Source organism: Peromyscus leucopus, chromosome 19 (assembly GCF_004664715.2).
Source record: "Peromyscus leucopus breed LL Stock chromosome 19, UCI_PerLeu_2.1, whole genome shotgun sequence".
Classification (NCBI taxonomy): domain Eukaryota; kingdom Metazoa; phylum Chordata; class Mammalia; order Rodentia; family Cricetidae; genus Peromyscus; species Peromyscus leucopus.
The window spans coordinates 7,313,621-7,337,674 of NC_051079.1; the positions used below are offsets into that span (position 1 = coordinate 7,313,621).

At 42.3% G+C, this 24,054-nt stretch overlaps 1 protein-coding gene across 1 annotated transcript in view; it reads right to left on the reverse strand.

The window, feature by feature from the left end:
- The window catches only part of Cdh2 (cadherin 2), a 220,573-nt gene that overhangs the window by 11,292 nt on the left and 185,227 nt on the right, over positions 1-24,054 (reverse strand). The window contains exons 12-15 of the mRNA XM_028892025.2: positions 23,448-23,681; positions 22,901-23,134; positions 20,877-21,016; positions 1,580-1,744 (exon numbers count right to left, since the gene is read on the reverse strand). Coding sequence (XP_028747858.1) covers positions 1,580-1,744; positions 20,877-21,016; positions 22,901-23,134; positions 23,448-23,681 — 773 coding nt within the window. The remainder of the gene's footprint in view (positions 1-1,579; positions 1,745-20,876; positions 21,017-22,900; positions 23,135-23,447; positions 23,682-24,054) is intronic.

A 24,054-nucleotide genomic window follows, 5' to 3' on the forward strand; every position in this document is an offset into this window, starting at 1 on the left:
TGAGCTAGTGAGACAAGCATAAGATAAGGCCAAGCATTCATAACTAATATTATCTCTGTGTCATGATGTGGGAGCTGGCTGGTGGCCAAAAGAAAGCCTGCTACAGGCTCATCAACACATGACTAAAGTCACATGCCATGGCCACCTTGCACATTGTGATGTATGGAGACCAGTGTTGACTTTGGAGTGCCCAGCGTCTGAGCAGTGAACACAGCTACTGCTATAGCAATAGCCATCCCTGTCTTATATGAACAATAAAAATCCTGGGAGAGAATTTGAGTAAAAGCCTGGCCAGTATCTAAACAGAAGAAGCACAAGTCATTCTCTGTCAAAACTTTAGTATCAGCCATAGGACTCTTGGGAGCAATGAAATAAAGGAACGACAGAGAACTCTGACAGTCCAATTGTGTTTGTTGCATCCAACAGAGAATTCACTCTCTTACACGGAGGCTTTTTAACCTCCACAAGGCCAGTGTTCAAATCACATAGATTTATCTTAGCCACTCTTTCAACTAATGCCATGTGATGAGTTGATGGGGAGGTGGTGAATTCTCAGCAGCTGTGGGTTCAAAGGGTACAGTGTAGAAAAAGGCAAAGAGAACTCCTGTTAGATTACTAATACTAATAAATGAAGTTAGAGTGCAAGGCAGTACTAGTCTGTTTGTTGTTTGTAGTCTAGAGGAAAAAATCCTTCTTGGAGATAATGGCTGCTACTTCTAATGTATGATGAACACCATTGTACAATGCAGCTTGACTGAAACAATTCAGGGTGCTGGGAAGCCTTTAATGTGCCTCCTCTGCAGCTTGAGAACCTGAGTTTGATCCTCAGTGTCCATGTGAAAAAAAGCCAGTCTGGGTGCATATGCTTATAATCCCAGCACTGGGAGGTGGAAACAGGCAGAAGGTCCTTGGAGCTTGATGGCCAGCCAGGCTAGTCCACATGGCAAGTTCCAGGTCAGTGAGAGATTCTGTCTCAAAAAATCAGGACAGACAGTGCCTACGGAATGTTACCCTAGGTTGTCCTCTAGTCTCCAAACATGTGTGAATGTATGTAGGTTCACACACACACACTGCACATACATGTACACCTGCACATACATTAAAAAAAAGTTTGCTCTCTGTCATTGGAGTCATATCTGTTTTCAGATAAACATAAACTCAAAAATAATGATATTTTAATGAACTGTATTCAATACATTCAACACATGTGTCCCAAATGTGTTGCTCACAGAGACCTAACATTAAGCACACAATAAAATGCTCTACAAGAAAGTGAGTCATTTTCTTCAATGGTGTAGACCCTGGTTAGTTGCTAATGCTCCTATATAGAACACCCAACTCATGCCATGTAACTAACCCTAATTAAACACTTGGATTCACCACAAAGAAAGACATGAAAGCAGAAGGAGGACTATTTGGGAGGAGGAGGGGATGAGTGGGTGGGGGATGTGGTCAAGAGATATAATGGGGTGAATAAACAAAACACATTATACATGTGCATACCATATAATGAAACTGATTCTGTATAGTTAATATGTTAACGAAATAAAATTTTAAAAAACAAAGTGAGTCTCTGCACCTCATTGATGAAGTCCCCAATGTCCCCAGGGTGTGGGGCTGCAGATCGGACAGGGTACTGTGGCTCGGCATGGATGGGCCTCTCGTCTAGCCGTCTGATCCCCACAGGCTTGATGGCGTCAGGCTCTACAGTATCTGGTTGCTGGAGCTGGCTCAAGTCATAGTCCTGCAAGGGAGGGAATCATAAATCCATGGGAGATGAGCACCAAGAAGAAGGAAGATTACAACCTTTGTTTTTAAACACATATTCGGAATGCATGGAAATGAGTGTAATTTAACATAATGGAAAAGTTGCCACTAGGAGTTTTTCATGTTATGATTAAATATTTCTTTCACACAGCTCTTTCTTCTGTGTTTTCCATCTCTGCAGTCTGTGCTCCATCTGTTTTAAAGCACTCCTCATCAGCTCCCAATGGGAAACAGCAGTGTGATGAGGTCTCACTACAAGATGACTAAGGATCCAACTACAGCATGCCCTGGATCAGCAAGGCACTAATGTCTTCAACATCAAAAACAAGTAATGGGGTATATTTCTCTGCTCTCTGAGGAAAGCATTGGTGCATCAAGGTTGAAACCCAGCCTTCCATCCCTTCCCTTCCTTCCAGAGTCTTGAATTTCTTATCCATAAATTATGGTCTATGGGCCAGTCTGACTTGTGCCCTAGTTTTCCTTAAGAATGGCCTTCATATTTTCAAAGAGTTACTTAAAATATCAGACAAGAAAAAATAAGCCCCAGGGACTCTGTGTAGCCCACAGAACCAAAATATTTTCCTGTCTTTCCTTTAGAGAAACAGTTTGATCTAGGCGTGCTAGGCCAGGATGAGTCTGGATTCCTTTCCATGTAGCCCTGTAGAATGTTCTGGAGAAACAGCCTGTGAATTTGCAGAGAGGCAAGGTGATGCTGTGAAAAGGGTCCTCTGGGCATAGGCTGGGCTCTCCCAACTGTTTTCAGTTAATGCACCAGCAACCTGCTCAGGAGTACAAAAGGAAAGCAACTATACATTGAAACAGAATCCAATTCCAGTTTGGGCAAACACTGCAGTTTTCAAACCTCTACATCAGTGGTTCTCAGCATGTGGGTCGTAACCCCTTGGGAGTCACATATCAGATATCCTGCACATCAGATATTTCCATTACAAGTCACAACGGTAGCAAAATTATAGTTACGATTTCGTAACAAAGCAATTTTATGGTTGGGGGTCACCACAACATGAGGAGCTGTATTAAAGGGTCGCAGCATTAGGAAGATTGAAAAACACTGGTCTACATTCTGGCTACAAAATGACAAGTCCCGAGCTTACCCAAAGTGCTTAACCCTTCAACACTGACATTCACAGAAAACACCAACTTTCTAGTGTTGGTTCAGCCTGTGCTGCTCTGCCTAAACTCAGCTTAAATGCTTTCTAAGTATCTTCACAGTGGGTCTGATTTATTCAGAACTCAGTTACTATGTCTGGCAGTGTGCTAGGTGCTGTGCATATGTCTGCTCATTTAATCTTTTTAACACATTTTATCATCTCCGTTTAAGATATGAAGACACAGCATTGCAAAGAACCCAGGTCACCCACCCATGGTCCTGGAGATATTAACACACAAAACAGACTTGGACAGTGGATGTGTTAGACTCCACAGCCTGGCTCCTTTCACAGCCTACAACAGTGAGTCAAGCCCGAGCTACAAGAACGGATTTAAAGAGAGATGAGCTGCATAGATCATCTGGACAAAGAAAGGAAAGCCGAGGAACAACTGAAGTTTCCAGGGACACAAAGGGGAGTTCAGGAAACCTCCCACAATGGGCCGGCCCCTCTGCCAGTCTCCTCATGAAGAATTTCTGCCTGTCTAATTCTTACCCAGTCTATGAAGAGTGCTTCATTGTTGCCTTTCTAGATTGTGGGTGACAGACTCTGAGGAGGCTCTGTAGCTTGCTCAAAGTCATGTCAGAATGCGAATTAAAACTATGGTGCCTATCTTCAATGTGTCTGATTTTACATGTTAACACTAGGCCAGTGGAGAAGTATTTCTCACAACATTATTCCCTCTGAGTAATTATTTACCTACAGTTTGATGCAGCTGGGTGGGTAATGGCCCTGGGGTAGGTGGATGGACAAGCCACCTCGAGCAGGAATGTGCCATGTGGTGTATGGGGAAGGGCAAGCTATAGAGGGGCACAAAGGGTAGGGCAGGAAGGTCACAAACTTTGAGTATCACTCCTGTTTAAAAGATCCAGTTGGACAACTGGCTTTAGGTGTGAGCCTTGCACTACATGTTGGCTAGAGAGACATTGTTGTGGAAGGAGATGAACAGCATGAACGAAGAAGACGTGGGAAGGATGCCTCAAGTCATCCATAAACAACCAGGGAGAGAGGCTTTAGCAATGACGTGCTCCAGTTTCAAAGTGAGAGAATTTATGAGCTGTCGAGTGTCTTAGAGGTCTAAAGTGACATGCCTTGAGAAAGTCTTTAAATCAGCGCAGAGAGAGAATGATTTCAAGAACGTTAAATGCTTTCACAGAAAGAAGTGAGGTTTTCAGGCCATGTTTAATTGTTCAACTAGTGAATGCAGGAGAGGCCAGTGAAGCAAGGGTATCCTCAATCAATACAGGGGTATCCTTGTCCCTGGGAAGGGAAGGGAAGTGGTAAAAATATTGACAGTTAACAAACGCTTCTACCCTCAGCATGAAATCACTTTATTAGGAAGTCTTAATTACAGAAAAACAGGTTAATCTTATGTTTAAAGACTGTCTTTTATCAGATGACATAGTCCCTGATACTCTTGATGTATCTCGTGATACTTTAATGTAACAGTAATAAGAACATAGAGGATGCGGTAGTTTGATTAAGAATGGCCCCCAGAGGCTCACAGATTTGCATGCTTAGTCATTGCGAGTGGCACTACCTGACAGGTATTAGAAGGTGTGGCCTTGTTGGAGGATGTGTGTCACTGGGGATGGGATTTGGGGTTTCAAATGCTCAAGCCAGGCTCAATCTCTCTCTTGTTCTTTCTGGAGCCTGCAAGTCTGGGTGTAGAACTCTGGGCTCCTTCTCCTGCACCATGTCTGCCTGCATGCCACCACACATCTCACCGTGTTCCCCACCATGATGGTAATGTACTAAACCTCTAAAACTGTAAGCAAGCTCTAAATTATGGTTCCTTTCTTTTTTTTTTTTTTAAGATTTATTTATTTATCTACTTTTTAATGTATACAGCATGTATGACTGCAGGCCAGAAGGGGGCACCAGATCTCATTACAGATGGTTGTGAGCCACCATGTGGTTGCTGGGAATTGAACTCAGGACCTCTGGAAGAGGAGTCAGTACTTTTAACCTCCAAACCATCTCTCCAGCCCAAATGGTTTCTTTTTTAAGAGTTGCCATGTTCACGGTGTCTCTTCACAACAACAGAATACTGACAAAACCTGAGGGGTTTCTTTTCTATAACAAATGAAGACTGATAGTTTAACTTATGATATTCTACCATTGGACAGACCCCTCTATCCTGACTTCCCAGCAATGTCCACCGTATCTTCAAGTTGCACATTCAAGCACATTTCTGCTGGCTAGCACCACTTAAAATATTCAGCAAATCGCAAACAGTTAGACACATTTCTGATAGGAAAACTGAAAGTTCTGTAAAACAGGGGGAAGCTCCCATCCTTCCACGGTGACACACTGCAGCAGCTCCTCCCTCAGCAGCACTGACTACTGGCCAACATCACTTACAAAGCATAGGTCCATACTCAGACAGCAGGCTACCAATCTGTAGGTATTTCTTTTCCAAGCGCTGACCTACTTCTGTAAGAATGAGAGCGTAGGGTTGAGGAGATGGCTCACTGGGTGAGAACATATACCGTGCCAGCATGAGGACCTGAGTTCAGATCCCCAGCACCCACACAAACAGCTGTATGATGCTGTCATCTAAGTGCTGACGTGGGTGCAGCAGAGAAAGGAGGATCGCTGACGCTGGTTGGCTTTCTGTCCAGCTTCAAGTTCAGTGAAAAGCAAAACTGTCTCGAAAAGATAAAACAGGACATGCCATGCCATCCACTTACCTCAGCATACACACACACACACACACACACACACACACACACACACACACACACACATGTGCATATACTACATAATGCTCATACATACAGCACACACACACACACACACACACACACACACACACACACACACACACACACACACACCCTTTTGTCCAGGCTTACAGAAAGTGTTGGTTGGAAGCAAGTGTTGAATATAATTGCAGCGAAGATGTTCATGCCAGCTATCAAAAGAACAGCTGATTCAAGAGACGTGACTTGGATCACATTACAGTCCTTGGCAGTAATTCACAATGGGGAAGGAGAGATAGGACCCCAGTCCCGTCACTGAGAACAGTGCCAGGGTGACTTATCTCCCCATGATGATAAAAACCTGGTAAGTTGTTCAGTTATAATGGGATCAAAAATAATCAGAAAGCCCTTGATTTACAGCAAGCCAGAAGCTGGGTTTCAGGGGAGACTTAAGAGTTTCTTTGTTATGGCTTCCTCTGGTCTATGGCAAGAGCACACTATAAGCATCTGGTGGCAGGGAGGACGTGGCAAGGTCTAGGGGTCAAGGGACAGGCTTTGATATTGATGTCATTCTGTGTTATATGGCAAAAAGTCCTGCCCTGAGGGTTCAATTTTAGACATTTTGATAAGAGCTCACTCTAAATGAATTCCCTAAATTATATATCTTTACAGTCCCATCATGCTTTCCTTAAACACAAAAATTATAGCATGTAGGACAAGCATTAAAAGGAGAATTGCAGAGACCCCAAATTCTCTGCAGGTCTTTGGGGTCCGTAGTCTTAGCCATGATGACTGTAAACAGCGAGAGATCTTGATTGAGATCCCAGAACTCTGGAGCTGAATGGCTCTGATACTTGTCTCGTGACTGTCAACTTTCACAGTGTGAACTTCTCAAAGAAATGTGGTTTTCAAATGGAAGTCAAACAAAACTGTACTTCAGTTCACCTCTGGGATGCGTGTTAATTGGCAAGAATCATTAACAGTAGGCGTGGAGTCAGGCCTTGGACTACTTGTGCAGTATTAATACTTGCATTAAAGAGCTAAACCTTTTCTCTCTCAAGACTTAGAATGCTTTAAGGGTGATTTAATTTTGGGAGAGCTAGTGGGAGGTTAATAGCAGCTGAGGCTCTGGCTCTGGCTTCTGTTGTTAAAATTCCACTGACTTGCAATGATTTATAGTTGATTCATATGATAATAGCATGAATCTACCTTAAGGCATATGGTTGTGCTAATAAGATAAAATAAAATAAAAATAAAAAAATAAAGCAGAATATATAAAATTATAGGCTTTCAGGCAAATATTATAGGGATGTAAATCCCAAAAGAATGTATAGAATTTCAGCCTCGTTGGGGGAGTGATGGAAACATTCATCTGGCATATTCCACAGAGACTTGGGGAGCATCTACTGACTGCCAAATGGCATTTTTAGTTCTAAGAAGATAAAAGAAAGAAGTCACCCTTCATCCCGTGGTCTGTGAAATCACATTAAGTTGTCCCAATATGGCATCTCATATAACCAAACAGAAACTTTTGAGTGATGCTTTTGTTCGGATTCCATTGATTTCTGAAGCTCAGCAAGGTTCACGTTTGACCAAGGTCACAGACCAATCTGACTAACTGTAAGAATAAGGCTTCGAGGCAGTGGAAACACTCAGTAGGTAAAGTGCTGCCATGTGAGCAGGAGGACCTGAGTTTCACTCCTCAGAACTGCATAAAATGTTGGGCATAGCAACACTGCCTGGAATCCCAGTGCTGGGAAGTAGAGACAGGGGGATGCCAATTACTGTCCAATGAGTCTAGCTAAATTAATGAATTCTTGATTTATTGAGCATCCTCATCCCAAAATTCATGGAGAATGATATAGGAAGACACAGGATGTTGATCTCTGGCCTCCACACACACTTGAGCATACATGTACATGCCCTGCACATACATAAGAACATGGTCATGCACATATCCATCCCTTACACGCAGATAAAGCTCTTAGATCCCACAAGTATTTGGATATAGAGAAGTTGGAAAATTTTTAAGTCCATGACCAATGATCAGGCCATTTGGTCAGTGAAGAATTTTGCCCTGTCCTAGGCCAGGCCTGTTACCAGAGAAAGCATGTCTTTTTATTAGAGCAAAATGGCTTCAGGATGGCCAGACAGACAAAGTAGGTTCAGGATGGCCAGACAGACAAGGTACCTTCAGCATGACAGACAAAGCGAACACTTTGTTTCAGGACCAAGTGACTATGAGAAATAAAACAAATGTCCATGTGAAAAACTGAAATTCGCAAACTGAAAAGAAGCTGACCATGGCATGGGTGAAGCAATCTCCACACCAACGTGGGAAAGAAAAGGAGAGTGAAGAAATGCACATCCTTCTACCACCCACAGCACCTGGTGCTAAAATCACCGCGGCAGTCACGAGGCGTTAGTGCATCACCACGCCATGTCTGACTCCTGGGCAATCATTATGTATAGAACATAAGAGCTGACCTTCCCCAGCCGGACAGTTAGGATAGGCACCATCTACAGAGGTCAAACAGTGCCAACAGCTAAGCAGAGCCCATTGGTCATTAGGTCTCACCACACGAAAGGTTTGCTAAAAGCTTTTCTGATTGATTTGTAAACCTACTAGAGATCAAGTAACTTGACATATTTAAAAGACACTCTCCCTTCTCGTGTTCACTCCAATCTCATGGGGCAGCCAGCTTGGCATTTCTCACTTGGGAGAGACTAAGCCCCCACTTTAAGGGAACGCATTCACCACCCCCTTTTCCTTGGCTTATTGCACACACTATCCCTGCAGCTTGGAGATACTGTGTTTTCAGAATTATGAACGAGCTGACACTTCTTTCTTTAAAGCACTAATCACTGCTTTGCTGCAGAAACTGGTTTTGGTGAAATTTTGTCACAACTGTCTCCAACAGTGAAATTTGATGTATTTATTTTTTTTTTTGGGGGGGGAAGTGAAGCAAATGTACAACTGGACTCAATAAACACTTTCTTTTGAATCACAAGTGTGGTTATTGAAGTCATAGACTGTGTATGTACATGTGTATGTACATATGCATGCATGCATAAGTCTGGGTTCAGGTATCCCCACACTGGCCTTAAAATAATTTAATTTGTATCTGACATTGGCTTTGAACTTGTGATCTTTCACTCCACCCCTCAAGTGCTAGAACAACAGACTTGCTACCTGGTGCTCATTTATCATCTAATCTAATGCCTTTTATAAAGATATTTCTGAATTTTGAAAATTGAATTTTCTACAGATGCATGGGATTTCCTGTTCTTCCTATGAAATTTGGCTATAGGCCTACAGACATAAATCACTCCTTACCCTCTAAGTCTTGTCTGTCTTGAGAGGTAAGTGTTGCCACTAAAACTGTCTTCCGTTCCGTATTTTCACCCCAACCTACAACTTTTTACAAAAAAATAAAAAAATGTCACCACTCAGATAAACGTCAGAGTGACCTATTCTTGGATCTTGGAGAAACATAAAAACAGTTAAAGAAAGAGCAGTATTGGCTGAGGATATGGTGAGACAGACGTGAAATTCTTCCCTCCATTCTATGCACTGTCTTAGAGTATCTTAAGAAAGACTATTCTTTGTTTCAAGATGAATTTACGCATAAAGTCATTTCAACAAAGGAACCCTAGTATTCAACTTTTTAACTCTGGATTCTGAAGTCAAGTGATTTTGTTTAGATGTTGGCTCATCACAGCTTAAATATGTGACTAGAGTATATGACAAGCATATCGTTCCTGGGCATAAATTAATACTCAGAATTCAAACTTTGTAGGAAGAAAGAAGGATGGAAAGAAAGAAAGAAAAATAAAGAGAGAGAAAAAGAAACTGACCACAAATCGACAGAAAGTTTTATTAGTCACTGAAATAGCCATAAAGGGCTAGACAGTAAGTATTTCAGGATGGCTGGGCACACAGTCTCCTGTAACTCCTCCGCTCTGTTGCTGTTGTAGTGGGTATAAGATAGAAACAGAGGGACTTGGCTCTTGGCTGTGCTCCAAAGTCTTCATGCATTAGAACAGGCAGAGGGTGGAGCTGGATGCTGGCCACACTCTGGTCTACAGCATTTCAGCATCATATGCTATTAGTCCTTCTTCCTACTCTTCCACTCTCCCCTTCCTTTCCTTCTTCCTTTTTAGATCAGTGCTGACATTTCCCTGACATTAAAGTTATTGTTTTATTGGTTATTGATACATTTCATTTCCCCTATGTATAAAATAGTACACTTATGATTAGCCAGAAAAATGAATATTAAAACTAACTACGTAACATTTTGTGTTCATTCGCATGAAATGACAGGAACAGAAAGGTAGGAAACATATCAATTACATGTACGTTAAAGATACTTCAGTGAGCAGAAGGAGATGAATGGGCACTGACCAGTCTGTATCCCACACTTTCCCTAGCCCAGGAGTGTGAACCTGCCATCAGTGGGTTTCGAACAGCATGGCAAAAGGGACTAACAATGTGCTGATGCCATCTCTGATGTAACTCTCCTCCTGTGAATTCAGGTTTGCTCTTAAAATAACTAACATGTGCTAGCATTTGCAGGTGGGTATCCACGGATGGATGACTTGGAGCCTCGTTAGGAGGGAGCTCAGCCAATGATAAAGATGCAGAAAGTGGTCCTCACAGTCATGTCCAGATCCTGCCATCTGCTAGTTTGCTTATGAAGCAGAAAGATTTTGTAAGATAATGATTTCAAGGGACCAACTACACCACGGTTAAATAATACTCTAGTTCCGTCAGATGGTCAGGCCTGGTTGCCCACGGAGACTCCCTGGCACAGGCAGAGAAAGGGCCTGGATGGGCTTCAAGGGGTTTTCTTGTATCTGTGTCCCATTGCTATGTCTAGGCAGCATGCCTGGATTCTAGATTTTCCTTCTTGTCCAAACTGTATAATCAGACTTTGTGTTTTTAGCAATTTGGTTGGTCATATCGAGTCCCTGGTTTTTAAACTTTGTGTATGTACTCAACTTTGCAAGTCACATTTAAACACTTAATTGGATCTTATCCTTGGCCTGCTCTAAAGACAAATGACCAGTGACTACCTAGTATGTCACCACTAAATCGTTAGCCTTGCTGACCATACACAGGCTCACTCAGGAAAACATTACTGTGTCTGATCTCCAGCACAGGGAATAAAGGCAGGTCTCACAGGCCCAGGTCTGAACCTGGAGGAAGCTGCACCGCCTGTTTCATAGGCAGGCAAGCAGTGACAGACAGGGACAGGTATGTATGCAGTAAGGGTCAGCGTTTATACACCAGATGTCAGGATCTCTTGTGATGAAAGAAAAGTTATTAGTGGTGTTCCACACGTCTTATTGGTACTAATTAGGTTAGCAACTAAGGAAAGAGGCCCAGTGACATTCCTGAACCAACATTCTGTGAGTGCTGCCAGATGCCATGAAGGGAATAAACAACAACTACGAGAAGTCTCTGCTCTTACAAAGCCCAGGTTCATTGTTAGGGCCAGGCGCAGGAGCTCTGTGGAGAGGAAGACCTGAAAGCTGGCAGGGCACAGTGCACACACAGTTGATTCAGACAGGATTTCCAAGCTAAGGGGCCTTGAGATGCTTCCTGAAGTGTAAAGGTAGACAGGCTGGTTACATAGCATGCCAAGGACACTGTTCATGCAGTTCAAAGTGCAACACTGTGGGGTGATGAGAGGAGAAATGAAGCTATGGGATTCATCACTTCCCTTGGTCGTGTGACAAAATGTCTAACAGAAGCAACATAAAGAAAAGTTCATTTTTCACTCAAAGCTCGGGCATATAGTCCATCCTGGGGCAGGTGCATGCAACAGTTGCCCACCCTGCATCCGCAGTCAGGAAGCACACAGCAAAGAATGCTGGTACCCAGCTCACTCTTTCTTTTCCTTCAGTTTGAGACCCCCAGACCATGAGATGGTGGGCCTTCCCTCCTCAACCTAATCTAGAAACAACCTTATGGATATGCCAGAAATCTGTAAATCTGTTTTCACAGTAATTCTAGATGCCATCAAGTTAAAAATCATCACAGGATGATGATTTTAATTAACCATTAAAATGTCCATACCAAAAAGTCAGCTCCCAGGTCATGGCCATGAACTCTGCTGAATGCACTTTGGCTGTTATGGAGAGGCTGAGAATCTACTCCAGTGCTGACTCAGCAGATCTAATAATTACTTTTGGATTGTTTTGGTGCTTGAGACATGAGCTACTAAAGAAAGCTGATCACGACTGCCTGTACACATCCTGAAATTACATGTGATTCTGAACACAATTGGGTCATACTCAGAGAGAGAATTCTAGTCAGCAGAGAAGATCAAGACTTTCTCCCATAAGGAAAGCTGGCCTCCATGTTCCTGGTGCACTCTGCATACGATGCTCACCTCATCTGCATGAGCTGCACTATCTGCTTTGTTTCACCTGTGTGCAGGGATGCATATCCCTGTGCCACGTCTGCTAGGCCAGATGTGTGCAAACTCTCATGTGTCAAAACTGACCATACAGAACGCATCAAAGATTTTCTAGGCATAAACACCTAACTTGCTTTGGCAAAAGGCCAACAGATTTCTCTAAACCCATTTATTACTCTTCCCAGGTATATGGCCCAAGGAATTTTCCTAGGGATTTGGGAGCATAAGTGATGAGTCACCACTTGCAGGCCTATACCTTACACCCATAAAATTATCCTCCAATATGGGTGCCATCGGTGACTGCAAATACATGTGGTCAGGCGAGCACATGTAAAAAATGTCAGTACTGTGAGCACACTGGGTCCTTGAGGAGTGAGACAGGCTTCCCTAATCCTCTTCACATGCTCAGAGCCTGACGCTCAGTTACTGTTAAGGAAGCAAGAAATACATTTTATTGAGGCTTCACTAGTCAGAGAAGTCACCGTGTGACAGAAGCAAACTTCTTTTCAGTAATCAATCTGTGGAAATATATTGGTGGGCTTTCTTTCTTCTAAAATTGGCAGTATAGAACGCTATCTTATGCATTCAGAACATAATCGAGCCTTCTCATAGAAATCTGTTTTTGTTCATCTAAAAGCCCAGTAATTAACATATAATGTAATCAGGGTCTGCAGAAATAACCATCCACAAAGTACAGACTAATGATATAAACCAATAAAGCTACTCCAGTACATAGGAGAAAAAGGGAAACTTACTAGAACATGCTAGAGACTTGCTTAGAGAAAAGCATCTAGTTTCTAGTGATTGTCAAGGGTGAATATTTCTAGATTGTCCCATTTTCAGGAAAGATCAGGAAACAAGAACTTCATGTGGTTCCCTCCTCCATGGTTTTGAATTCTTCAAACTCAGTAAAACAGCCATGAGTGCAGGGCATAAATTGATGCTTTACTTGGTGAATAATCCACCTTTCAGATGTGTCCCTCAAGCCATCAGAGTTGGTATTAGATGTTTTCTAAGAACAATCTCACTGGGTTTAGCCACAAACAGAATGTCTATATCACAACACACAGACACACAGAGGTCAGAAAGAACAGGACTAAAACAGTGTCATCTGGACATGACGGTACCATGGCACTCATGGACTCAGCAGCTTTGGTCAAGATCAACTCAGTCAACAAGTGAGTATGGAACTGGAAGGGATTGATACCCTTAACTGAGGAGCTATTGATGCTCAAAGGGTTCTTGGGGAGGGTTGTCTTTTTTTTTTTTTTTTTCAAGGATATGGTCCCTGATAGATTGACCAACTCATTGGGTTATTTAAAAAACATACAAACAAAACTCTGGAGGGCATAGAGTTGGGAGGGGACATTGTGAGAGCCAAAGTTATAGTTTAAGTTTTAATTACTATGCCTAAGCGATCTATGAAACAGAAATGCCTCTAACCTGTAACCCCTTGCCCAAGAACAGATATCTCCTGAGATGCTGAGATTATTGTTTATGGGAGATAACAAGTCACATGTTTTTATTCCCCTAAATAAGTTTGTTTTATCCAACTATGCTGGATGCACTTGATCACATGTGGGCAGGAGGTACACGGGCAGGAAATTCGTCAGGATGTATGCTTGCCCCGATTGGATGTGATGGGAAATGTGGTGAATTGTGGGTTTGCCTTTCTAAGCCATTTCGAGGAACCCAGAGATGGACCTGGCCAGAGTCCATCTTCCTGGCCACTATTTAATTAAAGCTTGCTTCAAATTTGGCTTTAAATTGTGGTAGTGGTCTTATTCTTGTACAGTGGGATTAACAATAGAGAGGAAATGGGGTAGAGCTGGAGGAAGAATGGGAGCTAATATGATAAAAATGCATCAAAAGAAATTCCCCAAAGTTAATTAAAAATTACCACATTAAAACAAACAAGAAAGATCCATCGAACTGATGCCAACAAATAAAACAAAACCTAGCTAGCTCCCAAGCTGTCTCTAAGATCGAGGAATTCACAAAGAGTTCTCAATCACGGAAAGTGAAGACTCAATGTGTGCTAAGCCCAAGAAGTTCTGGTGCTTATCATGTGAGCCACAGAAGGGATGGAGCAGCTGGTGAGAGTATAAGGCAGACCTGGAATACAGTGGGCAATGAGAGCCAAGGACCCAGTAGTTAAGAGAGACCAATGTTGACTCCTCAGTTCTTACCAGGGCCCTTGCCACACCCTGCTCTGACCCATGTTAGCTAATTCTGCCATGCTCACTGGGGCTACCCCTCAGGGTCTGGTGGGTTCTGGTGACCAGTAGTCATTAGTGATCTCCACCATCACCTCGTCTTACAGACTGAAAATGCCTGTAGCAACTGTGGCCCTGAGTGAGAATGGCAACTTTTTCCTATCAAAATTGAGAGAAGAGGACACTGAGGCTTTCTGTAGCCCAAGGCAAGGACAGGACAGCCCACAGCTGAATTCCATAACATGATGTAGGGCAGTGTGTCAGTGGCCTGGATGATCATAAGCTTTGTGGAATATGGTACAACCTTTCATCTTCCTTGTCCTCAGATAGACATTTAATCCTACTTCTCTACTTTCCAAGGCTGAATGTCTACTCTGCCTTACGTTCTGCATGAGAGACTAATGAGAAGACAGTCACAAACCGCCCGGGTTCATGTCTAGCACCTATTATAACAGCGGCTTAAACACGACATTGATACACATGTGACAGCTTTAACCAAGGTGAAGAATAAGGCTACCTGGTAACAGTGATTTGGGTAAGAGAGCATCAAGGATGCTGTAAACATGAGCCACACTCAATAAATGTTGGCTTTAATGGAAGAATTATCATAAAAGACTCTAAACCTTAAAAAGTAACAAGCATCTGCCCTCTGGGGGGGGAGGCGAGTACAAAAGGGAAGGACCCAGGGGAAGGGAAGTGAGAAATACCCTGTATTGTAATTCTTCCTGATTTTATTAGAGATGCTAGAACTAGACAGAGATCATTGAAAGTGATACAGGATCTGCAACCAGCTTTGCTGGCCAAAAGGGCACTGAAGGACATTTACTAATGAGGGTAATTAAACATGCCTTGATAACCAGCAAAGCCTGGCTGGCGATAGCAGTGAGCCAGATAAAGAGGGAGCCTCACCCCAGGAAGAGACCAGACAGTATACTAAAAGGGTCTGTCCACCAGCCAACAGCCCCAGGCAGAAAGAGATAACAGGCCTGTCAAAACACAGGGAAGGCCTCTTGCAAATGCAGTTTCAAATACAGCCCACTCTGGCCTTGACCATGACCATCCACACTGGGGCAGAGTATCTACAAGCTCCCTTCAATGTCTCCTCTTCCTCAGATAAGGAAAATAGCACCAAGTTCCCCGTCCCCCCTTTCTTCTCTTAGGCCTTTCTTAATTGTTAAAGAAATCAGCAATCCTGGCAGAGAACTTCAACAGATAGAGATGGCAATCTGAGGAGATAAGACCTGCCCTTGTGAAGGGCTACTTTGCTTTGATTTCTTCCTAATCAGCTAACTGCCAGGAAGAAGGCTGCTTTGTTTTGCTAAGAAGAGCTAGAGCCTGGGTAATCCAGCCGCGGGCTAAATTTAAGACATACCTACCCAGTAGAAACCAGTCTGTTGTCTCTTGGTTTCCACCCTCTAGTTGAAAGGACATCTCAGACTTCTAAAGGTGGACAGGTAAAATGTGGTGATTTTGCTAAGATAAGATGCAGCAAAAGCAGCCTGAGACTGCCTGTCTAAGATGAGCTGTGTTCACTTCCGGAGGCACAGTTCCCACTCACACCTCCAGCAGTATACATGCTCCTTAAAATGCCTCTTTCCTTGTTATAAAAAACAAACAACAAAACCAACTAATACTTGTCTCAGATGTATCAAGGCCCCACCTCCATTTCCGAGGTCCATCTTTGTCAAGATCTATTTTCAAGCAACTAATAAAAATCATGACTCTGACTCTATTGCCCATTCTACACTCTAAAAAAAGAATTTCTAACAAGGACCATGGGAGAGCTATAGAGAAGAGAAAATGCTTTATTTCCACAAAGCCAGGCTTTTACGAACTGAGCATGGCTTTCATATTTGAAGTAAGAGCACCTTGGAACTGAAATTGGAAGGATTTGCATTAAATACACTGTAATAGGAAGGTCATTACGTACTTCTGTTTTTCTTAGGGACAGAGACAAAGAGTAAAAGAATCCATCAAAAAAAAAAAAAAGAGGGCCAGCAAGATGGCTCAGTGGGTAAAATTGATTGCCACCAAACCTGATGACCTGAGTTTGATCCCAGAGTCACACACGGTGGAGAGCTGACTCCTGCATGTTGTCCTAGGCCTCCATATGACATGTAGGCATGTGTATGACCCCCTTACCCTTAATAAATACATGTAAACCAATGTTTTGGAAGAAAATAGTTGCGGTATTTATTTTATCAGATAGCAAGATATTAGAAAACAACAGTAATTTAAGCAACATGGTAATAGAAAAAAGACAAACAGAATAAACAGTGCAAAATAGTGGGGCCCCAGACCACAGAACTACACACACACACACAATCATCTGCTATGAACCATGATTACCTTTCATTTAAGTTAACGGAGGATGAAAACAGAACGTCCTGATCCCATCTTATACCCAATAGAAAATCAAGCACAGATAGATCATAAGTGTGATTGACAAAATCATAAGTACCTCTCACGATTATGACAGGTAAAATGAGAGCTTCTATAAAGGCATACAAAGTTGTGTTTGTGAGAGTAGGGTTCATTATAGTGACAGATAAGGTTTTCTAAATAGAATACAAAAGCCTTACCACAACAGGAGCAATGACAGGCTGGCTGCCATTAAAACTAAAATTCTGCTCATCATAAGACATCATTAGGAGACTCTTAAGAGCAGGCTACGGGATGAGATGAGATCTGCAATTAACTTATCTGACAAAAGCTGTGTCTATCACGTATAATGGTTCCATCAGATCAATAAGGAAAAGACAAGGCTATAGAAAGAAGAAAGGCAAGTTGAATTAAAGCTTCATGAAAGAAGATACAAGTGGTCGGTAAGCCAGCAGGGAGATCCCAACCAAGTAGAATGGGACCCACTGCAGCAGAGGGGCCGAAGTTTAAGACTAGAGAAGTCAAAGTGATGAGGAGGTTGAGGACGCCGGGTAATTAGTATCCATACTGTGGGGATGTGAGGTGTAAACTGCACAGCCACACGCATGCTCACAGCAGACACATTCCTAACACATGCAGAAGAATGTTCACTGAGGGCTTACTCATCATACTCAGCTGGAGGCCAGGTATGATGGCCAAACCTTTAATCGCAGCATTTGGAACTGTGAATCTGAGGCTAGGCTGGCTGGTCTACATAGAGAATTCCAGGCCAGCCGGCCATACACAGTGAGACCCTGTGTCAAAACAAACTGGAAACATTTAAATTTAAGTGCAGTAGAGCGGATAAATAGCATGCAGATGTTTCTTACAACCGAACGCTATTCCTCAATGGCAAAATGAACCACTTCTATACTACACGGGTGGAGCTTAACAGGTCTACACACAGAAAGTATCTAATGTATGTTGTTTGTTTATATAAAGGTAAAAATAAGTTGTGATATATTGTGTACCCTAATAAAATTTGCCGGAAGATCAGAGAGACAAAGGAACAAGCCACAGCTGCCTCTTACCTCTAGGACTCCTCAGCCTGAAAAAGCCTCAGTTCCTGTCTCCTCACGCCTAATATATCTTTCTTTGCCCAGCCATCACTTCCTCCCTAGTGCTGGGATTAAAGGTTTGTGCCACCACTGCCTGGCTCTGTTTCTCTCCTAGACTGAGTCAATCTCATGTAGGGTCCAGGGTGGCTTTGAACTCACAGAGATCCAGACAGATCTCTGCCTCTGGAGTGCTAGGATTAAAGGTGTGTGCCACCACTGTCTGGCATCTATGTTTAATCTAGTGGCTTGTTCTGTCCTCTGATCCTCAGTCAAATTTTATTAGGGTACATGCTATATCCCTATGTTATATAAGGGGTGAGGAGACAGGAACTGAGGCTTTTTCAGAATGCGGAGTCCTAGGTGTAAGAGCTGGCTGTGGCTTGTTCCTTTGTCTCTCTGATATTCAGTCAAATTTTATTAGGGTACACAATATATCACCACAGTAAGTGTTGTTAATCTATATATCTATATTAATCTATTATGACAGAAGTAAAAAATCTGCTTTTTTTTTTTTTGTGCCAGTCACCTGGCTTGGTAGAGTGAGAAAGGGGGTTTCTAGAATGTTGGAAGCATTGTTATGGGGGGTGGGTGCACTCTTAAATCCATAGGGAACCTCCTCTTCCTGGCAGGCTACTCAAATTTTTGAGACTAGTATTCACGTTCTAATGTCAAGAATAAGTCAGACAAGTGAACAGGTCACAGCTTCAGAATCCATACGCTGAGAACAAAGTGAAGCCTAGTTCCATGACAGCAGGAACAGGTAAGCCTTTTTTACGAAAGCCCACCCATAGCTGCTTTTATCTCCCCACTCCCCAAGTAAGAGGATGCTATTCAGAAACAGCCATCAAAAGGATAAATCACCTGACCTTTGAGGGAGACAGGAGTGGCCATGAGAGGATCTGCAAGCTGAGGGGGCTTGCTCCTCCCACCAACTCCTTCCCTGGGCCTCTGCTCAGAATACACAGGGGGTTCATCAAACAAGGTGTGCGGCATTGTTGAACTGGGAGCAAGGGAGAAGTTCAGATTTAACTGCCACAGCGAGGATGGAGGTATTAAAGGGACAAGATGCCTGTTAGGAAGCTCTTGCAAGGCAAAGGTAGCAACCCAGGTACAATGTTAACACCTGCCGGCACTGGAACCTCTGATTTTATGAAACTACCTTTGGTTACTACTATTCTTTTTCAACTGAAGCTTTGCTGAGGTGGTTTTAGGTTTACACTTCCAAAGGGATAAACTGGCTGGAGAGATGGCTCAGTTGGTATGAGCACTTGCTATGCATGCATGGTACCTGAGTTCAAATCTCTGGCACTCATCATAAAAAAGCCAGGCATATAACTTCAACATTGGGGGCCAGAGACAGGTAAATCCTGGGAGCTTCCTGCCTGGGCAACCTATCTGAAATTGCACTTCTCCTTCAATGTGAGACCGTGTCTCAAAGCGGGATGGCAGCGAACTGTAGAGTTAGGTACTCAACTTGACACCTTCCTTTCTGGCCTCTTTCTTGTATGCATAAGGGTACACACACCTGCATACTTACATGCATCACACACACACACACACACATACATACGAGAGAGAGAGAGAGAGAGAGAGAGAGAGAGAGAATCTTTGACATGAAAAGCCTAACAATGAAAGCAGGCTTATGAGAGGATGTGATCAGTAAGTGAAAAGGTAGATTAATTAAGAATTAAGTCACATGTGAATTTTTAAAACCTAAATACATTTATGTAAGTGAGAAACCCTGGGGTATATTTACAGAGCCTCTTTAATTAGTTAGTATTCAAAACAGCTTTGCACACTTGAGTCAAGTTTTCAAGACATTTTAAACACGCCTCTCTTCTAAATGAGAGTTCAGAGTTTGTAAATCACAAACAGAACCCGCAGTTACCAGCTCAGTGTAATTGACACAACTGTGTAAATGTGCAAAAGGAAAGTCAAAGATGGAGACCAGATATGGATGTGCTCTGCTACACAAAAGGCATGCACCAGTTCTTAAGAGGTGCTGGGAAGTGACAGGTTCAACTCCAGGTCCTAGAAAGCAAAGCTACTCTTACACAGATTAGCCCACCACAAAACACACTCAGGCAAAAACAATTTATTTATGATATGAATCCCACGAAAGCCAGGTTCTTTTTGGATTACTATTTCTGACATGTTTCAGAAAGTAGAAATGGCATAACTATACTATCAAATGTACTGATGAAATACCTGGTGTAATTTTTTGGGGAAATACTTCGTTATATTCCCATCATTTCAAGATGAAATATATGTATGGATGTCTGATATAGGCTGTGACACCAGAGAGACCTGGACTCAAATCCTGCTTCTGTGACCTAACTCTTACACAACTACCTAGAATCCAACTGTCATCCAAAGTGGAGATGTTCTCAGGAGAACTGCAGGTTACAGATTTGAGAGATATTTAAGGTTATGTGGCCTAATGCCTAGCATGCAGTACAGAACTAAATTGCCCCTACAATGTCTAGAAGGCTGATTCTGAGCAAAGCAGGACCCATATTTTCCATGTATCCTTGGATGTGTTATATACCTGTTCTCACTCTTGGTGTGGTATATACAGCTCTGTATGCACATGGCACACAGAAGCAAACACTATTTAATAGCAAGAAGAGAATCTTGTCATCTATTGAACAACCACTATAAGCCAAGCACCAAGATAGACACTGCAGATAAATAAACGAAGTAGACGTGGTCTCTAAATGCAAGTTTTTCTCAATAATAAAGACTCTCAGAGGCAAATATTTGCTGGCTCTGCCCCTTTTATGTCACCAGGGATTTAAGTCATCCCTGGAATATTGAATGTGCCTGGGAAGTATTTACAAAATAAACAAACAGTGCTTTTTATACCAACCCTGTGTATCTAGAGCCCAATATAGAAATTATCTTTACTTATATTTTAACTATCCAATGGGGTAAAAAAAATACAAATTTAAGTGGAACTGGATTCAAGTTGTATGCTTCCTAAATCAATGATATTCATGTAAAATACTGATGTTTTGTAAACAGCCAAGAAATGCGTGACTTTGTAGTTAGAATACACCAGCTAAATGACAATGATTTTCTTAATACAAAAATTCTGAAGATTTAAAACACTGCTCACCTGGTCTTCTTCTCCTCCACCTTCTTCATCATATTTCAAAATGTTATCTCTTACATCATCTTCTGGGTCAATTAATAGCTGCTTGGCCTGGCGTTCTTTATCCCGGCGTTTCATCCACACCACAAACATGAGGACAAGGACTGGACAGGAGGAAAGTCAAAATGCACACTGCTGTCATTCTGAAGGCCAGGCGTATATAACCTCAGTCTGCCACATTGTTAAGGGTCATGATACATGGTTCACGCTGGTACTAATTGTGAGCCATACCCTGGCCACGCAGAGCAGTCCTTTGTAAGCACAGAGTGAAGACCTGGACTCTAGTCTCCAGTGTCTCATGAATATGCTGGGTAAACCTCTTTGTCCTGTGAAGTATGATCTACTGGAGGGACCATATGGTTTCTATCTTCATCTTGGCTTGTTAGAGGATCAATATCCTAATAGAATGCTTCATAAACCCCAAAGACACAAGACAGCAGTGAGTTAGCTGTGACATTGGCCAGTCACCATTATACTCCCAAATTCCCTGAGAAAGCATTTCTCCTGGGGAACAAGTGTTTGTTTAGATGGCTAGGGCAGGAAATGAAAGCTGGATATGTAATTGGATTCTGGGTTGTTTTTGACTCACAGAGGCTGGCGTTTCTCTGTCATGCTATTCTGCATTTTTTCCCGCTACCTTGCTGCAGCTATGAAGGCATGGGGATTAGTGTGAGCACTGAAATAATATTAGGCTTTCATCCTTCACACTCAATGCCAGGTCTGAAACCATAAATTCTCCCAAGCTGATGTTAAAATCAGTGCCAATTCATTTTCCTTCAAAATGCTAGTGTCACTTTGTCATGGCTGAATCTATCATCCCTAAGTCTGTCTCGATAAGGTTGGCGTACATGGCATATTTTGGCTGAAAGTGAAATGCATCCCTGAACACACATCTAGGAATAAATTCTGTCTAAAATCTGAGGATATCAGTTTACATCCTGAAACAAAAAGATTTAATGACTCCTATTTGAGCACATTTTTATTATTGGCCATAAAAGTAAATATCCTCCTTTTAAAGCCAGATACATGATCTCATTTGCCATTGTTCAGGGCTAAATCTAGCAAGTGGATTATTAGTACGGCATGCAGGTTTCAAATTACAGCCAAAGCAGTCTCCACACAGGAAGTAAAAAATGCTCAGGTTTCTATAGTAATTGCTTAGAATAAAGGGACAGAATTCTAAATTATCCGAACACTTGTAAATGGAGAAAACATAAAAGAAATGGCCAACATTTTCAAGAAAGTGATTGGTGCATAGCGTGATCACACAATAAACTGAGTCCTGCTGCTATTCCACAATAAAACACTGGGCCCAGGCAATTTATTCTTTTAACCTGAATGCTTAGAAGTGGTTCCTAAAGTACTTTCCGGTGATTAATTTCTTGCATTCCACTGAACCAAAGATTGCAAAATATCTTACAAGAGGAGAAATTCCTTAATCTATACTTATGCTAAAGACAGACAATTTATTGAGCTGTGTAATCATTTCTACTATCCAATGCACTGTATATGAAGTACAATCTCACAATTTTGTGCAGCTCTTCAGAAACAAGTACCTTGATCCTCTCAGGACTGGAGCAGGCTGCTGACTGCACTTTACAGGCAGGGAAGTGAAGGAAAGCAATACACCTATTTTCCAAAATCATCAGCTATGTGCTATAAATTCATACTCAAGCCAAGATAAGTGCTTGAATGGAGGACTGTTTAACATTTCCCTGTAGAAAGGGCTTCCTGTGGCCTCCAGCAGTCAGCTCCAGAAAGTGGTAGAGAAGGCATGGGAACACAATCCTAGGAGCTTGCTGAAAACACATCAGCACTCTAGCTGATTCTCATTGTTGTTTTTAGGCTAAGGGGACCCTGGCTGCCCGCATGTGATTGACAGCATGGTGCTCAGGGGTCCAATAGTCTTGCTCAGTTATTTTGAGGCGGTCCCTAGCTGAGCTTCCTAGAAGTAGAAAGAATCACAGGCTGTGGGACAAAGTACTCACTCAGCAGGATGATGATACAAAGCAGAATAGCGATGATGGCACCAGTGCCAAGCCCTGCACCCACAATCCTGTCCACATCTGTGCAGTCTCCATTGGAGTCACACTGGCAAACCTTCACACGCAGGATGGAAATATTGGACTTGGGAGGATTTCCTGAATCTGTGATGATGATGGGAACTTCATAGATACCAGCTTCCAAAAACTTTATCTTTAAATTGAGTTGAGCAAAATCACCTACACAGAAAAGGGAGGAAAAGAAAACAAGTTTGACAGTCAATACCTAATAAGATTTAATGAAAAAAAAAATCCATTACTTTCCAGAATATATTTCCCTATCTAACTGTAGCCCATTAAAGAAATCACAATTATGCTGTATTGTGAAAAGTTGTTTAGGGTTTCAAGGGCTTTTAATACCTAAGTTAAACCCTTAAATAGCATTTAAAATATATTTAATGAGAAGATTATGAAGTATGTAAAACTAATTTCCCATTCCAGGGCTCTAAACTACTCAGCTATACATCCGTTCAAATAATTAACCTGTTCTTACCATTAAGCCGGGTTATGGTCCAGTTTCTTTTAATAGTCACTGGAGATAAAGGAAGATCAAAAGCAAATGGCCCAGCATTTGGATCGATGTCATAATCAAGTGCTGTGATGTTAATTGAATTGGGTTCTGGAGTTTCACAAGTCTCAGCCTCTTGAGGTAACACCTGAGGGGCGTTGTCATTGATATCAAGTAAGTAGATTTGGAGTGTTCCTGTTCCACTCATTGGAGGAATGCCTAAAAAGAGAAAAGTCACAGTTGAGGGCAACAGTTTCTCAGCTGAACCTCAATTGTGGTATTTTTGAAACCTCCTGTCCCTATCACCATATCATACAGTAAAATGCTCACTGTCCCAGTAGCTGAACAGACAGGTTGTGGAACAAGTTCACTTCTTCCCTGTTATGATTGGTCGGAGCTGCTGGCGCAGCTATGGGAGCTGACATGGATCTCATGTCTTCCCTGCTCTAGCTGTCCATCACTCGGGGCTCATGAATACCCCACTCCTTCACAACAGAGGAAAATGCCAGAGAAGCACAACGACTCATGAGATTATGAGCCCCAGCCTGTTGATGGAGAACCAGGACATGTACATGTTTGCAGGAGATTTCTG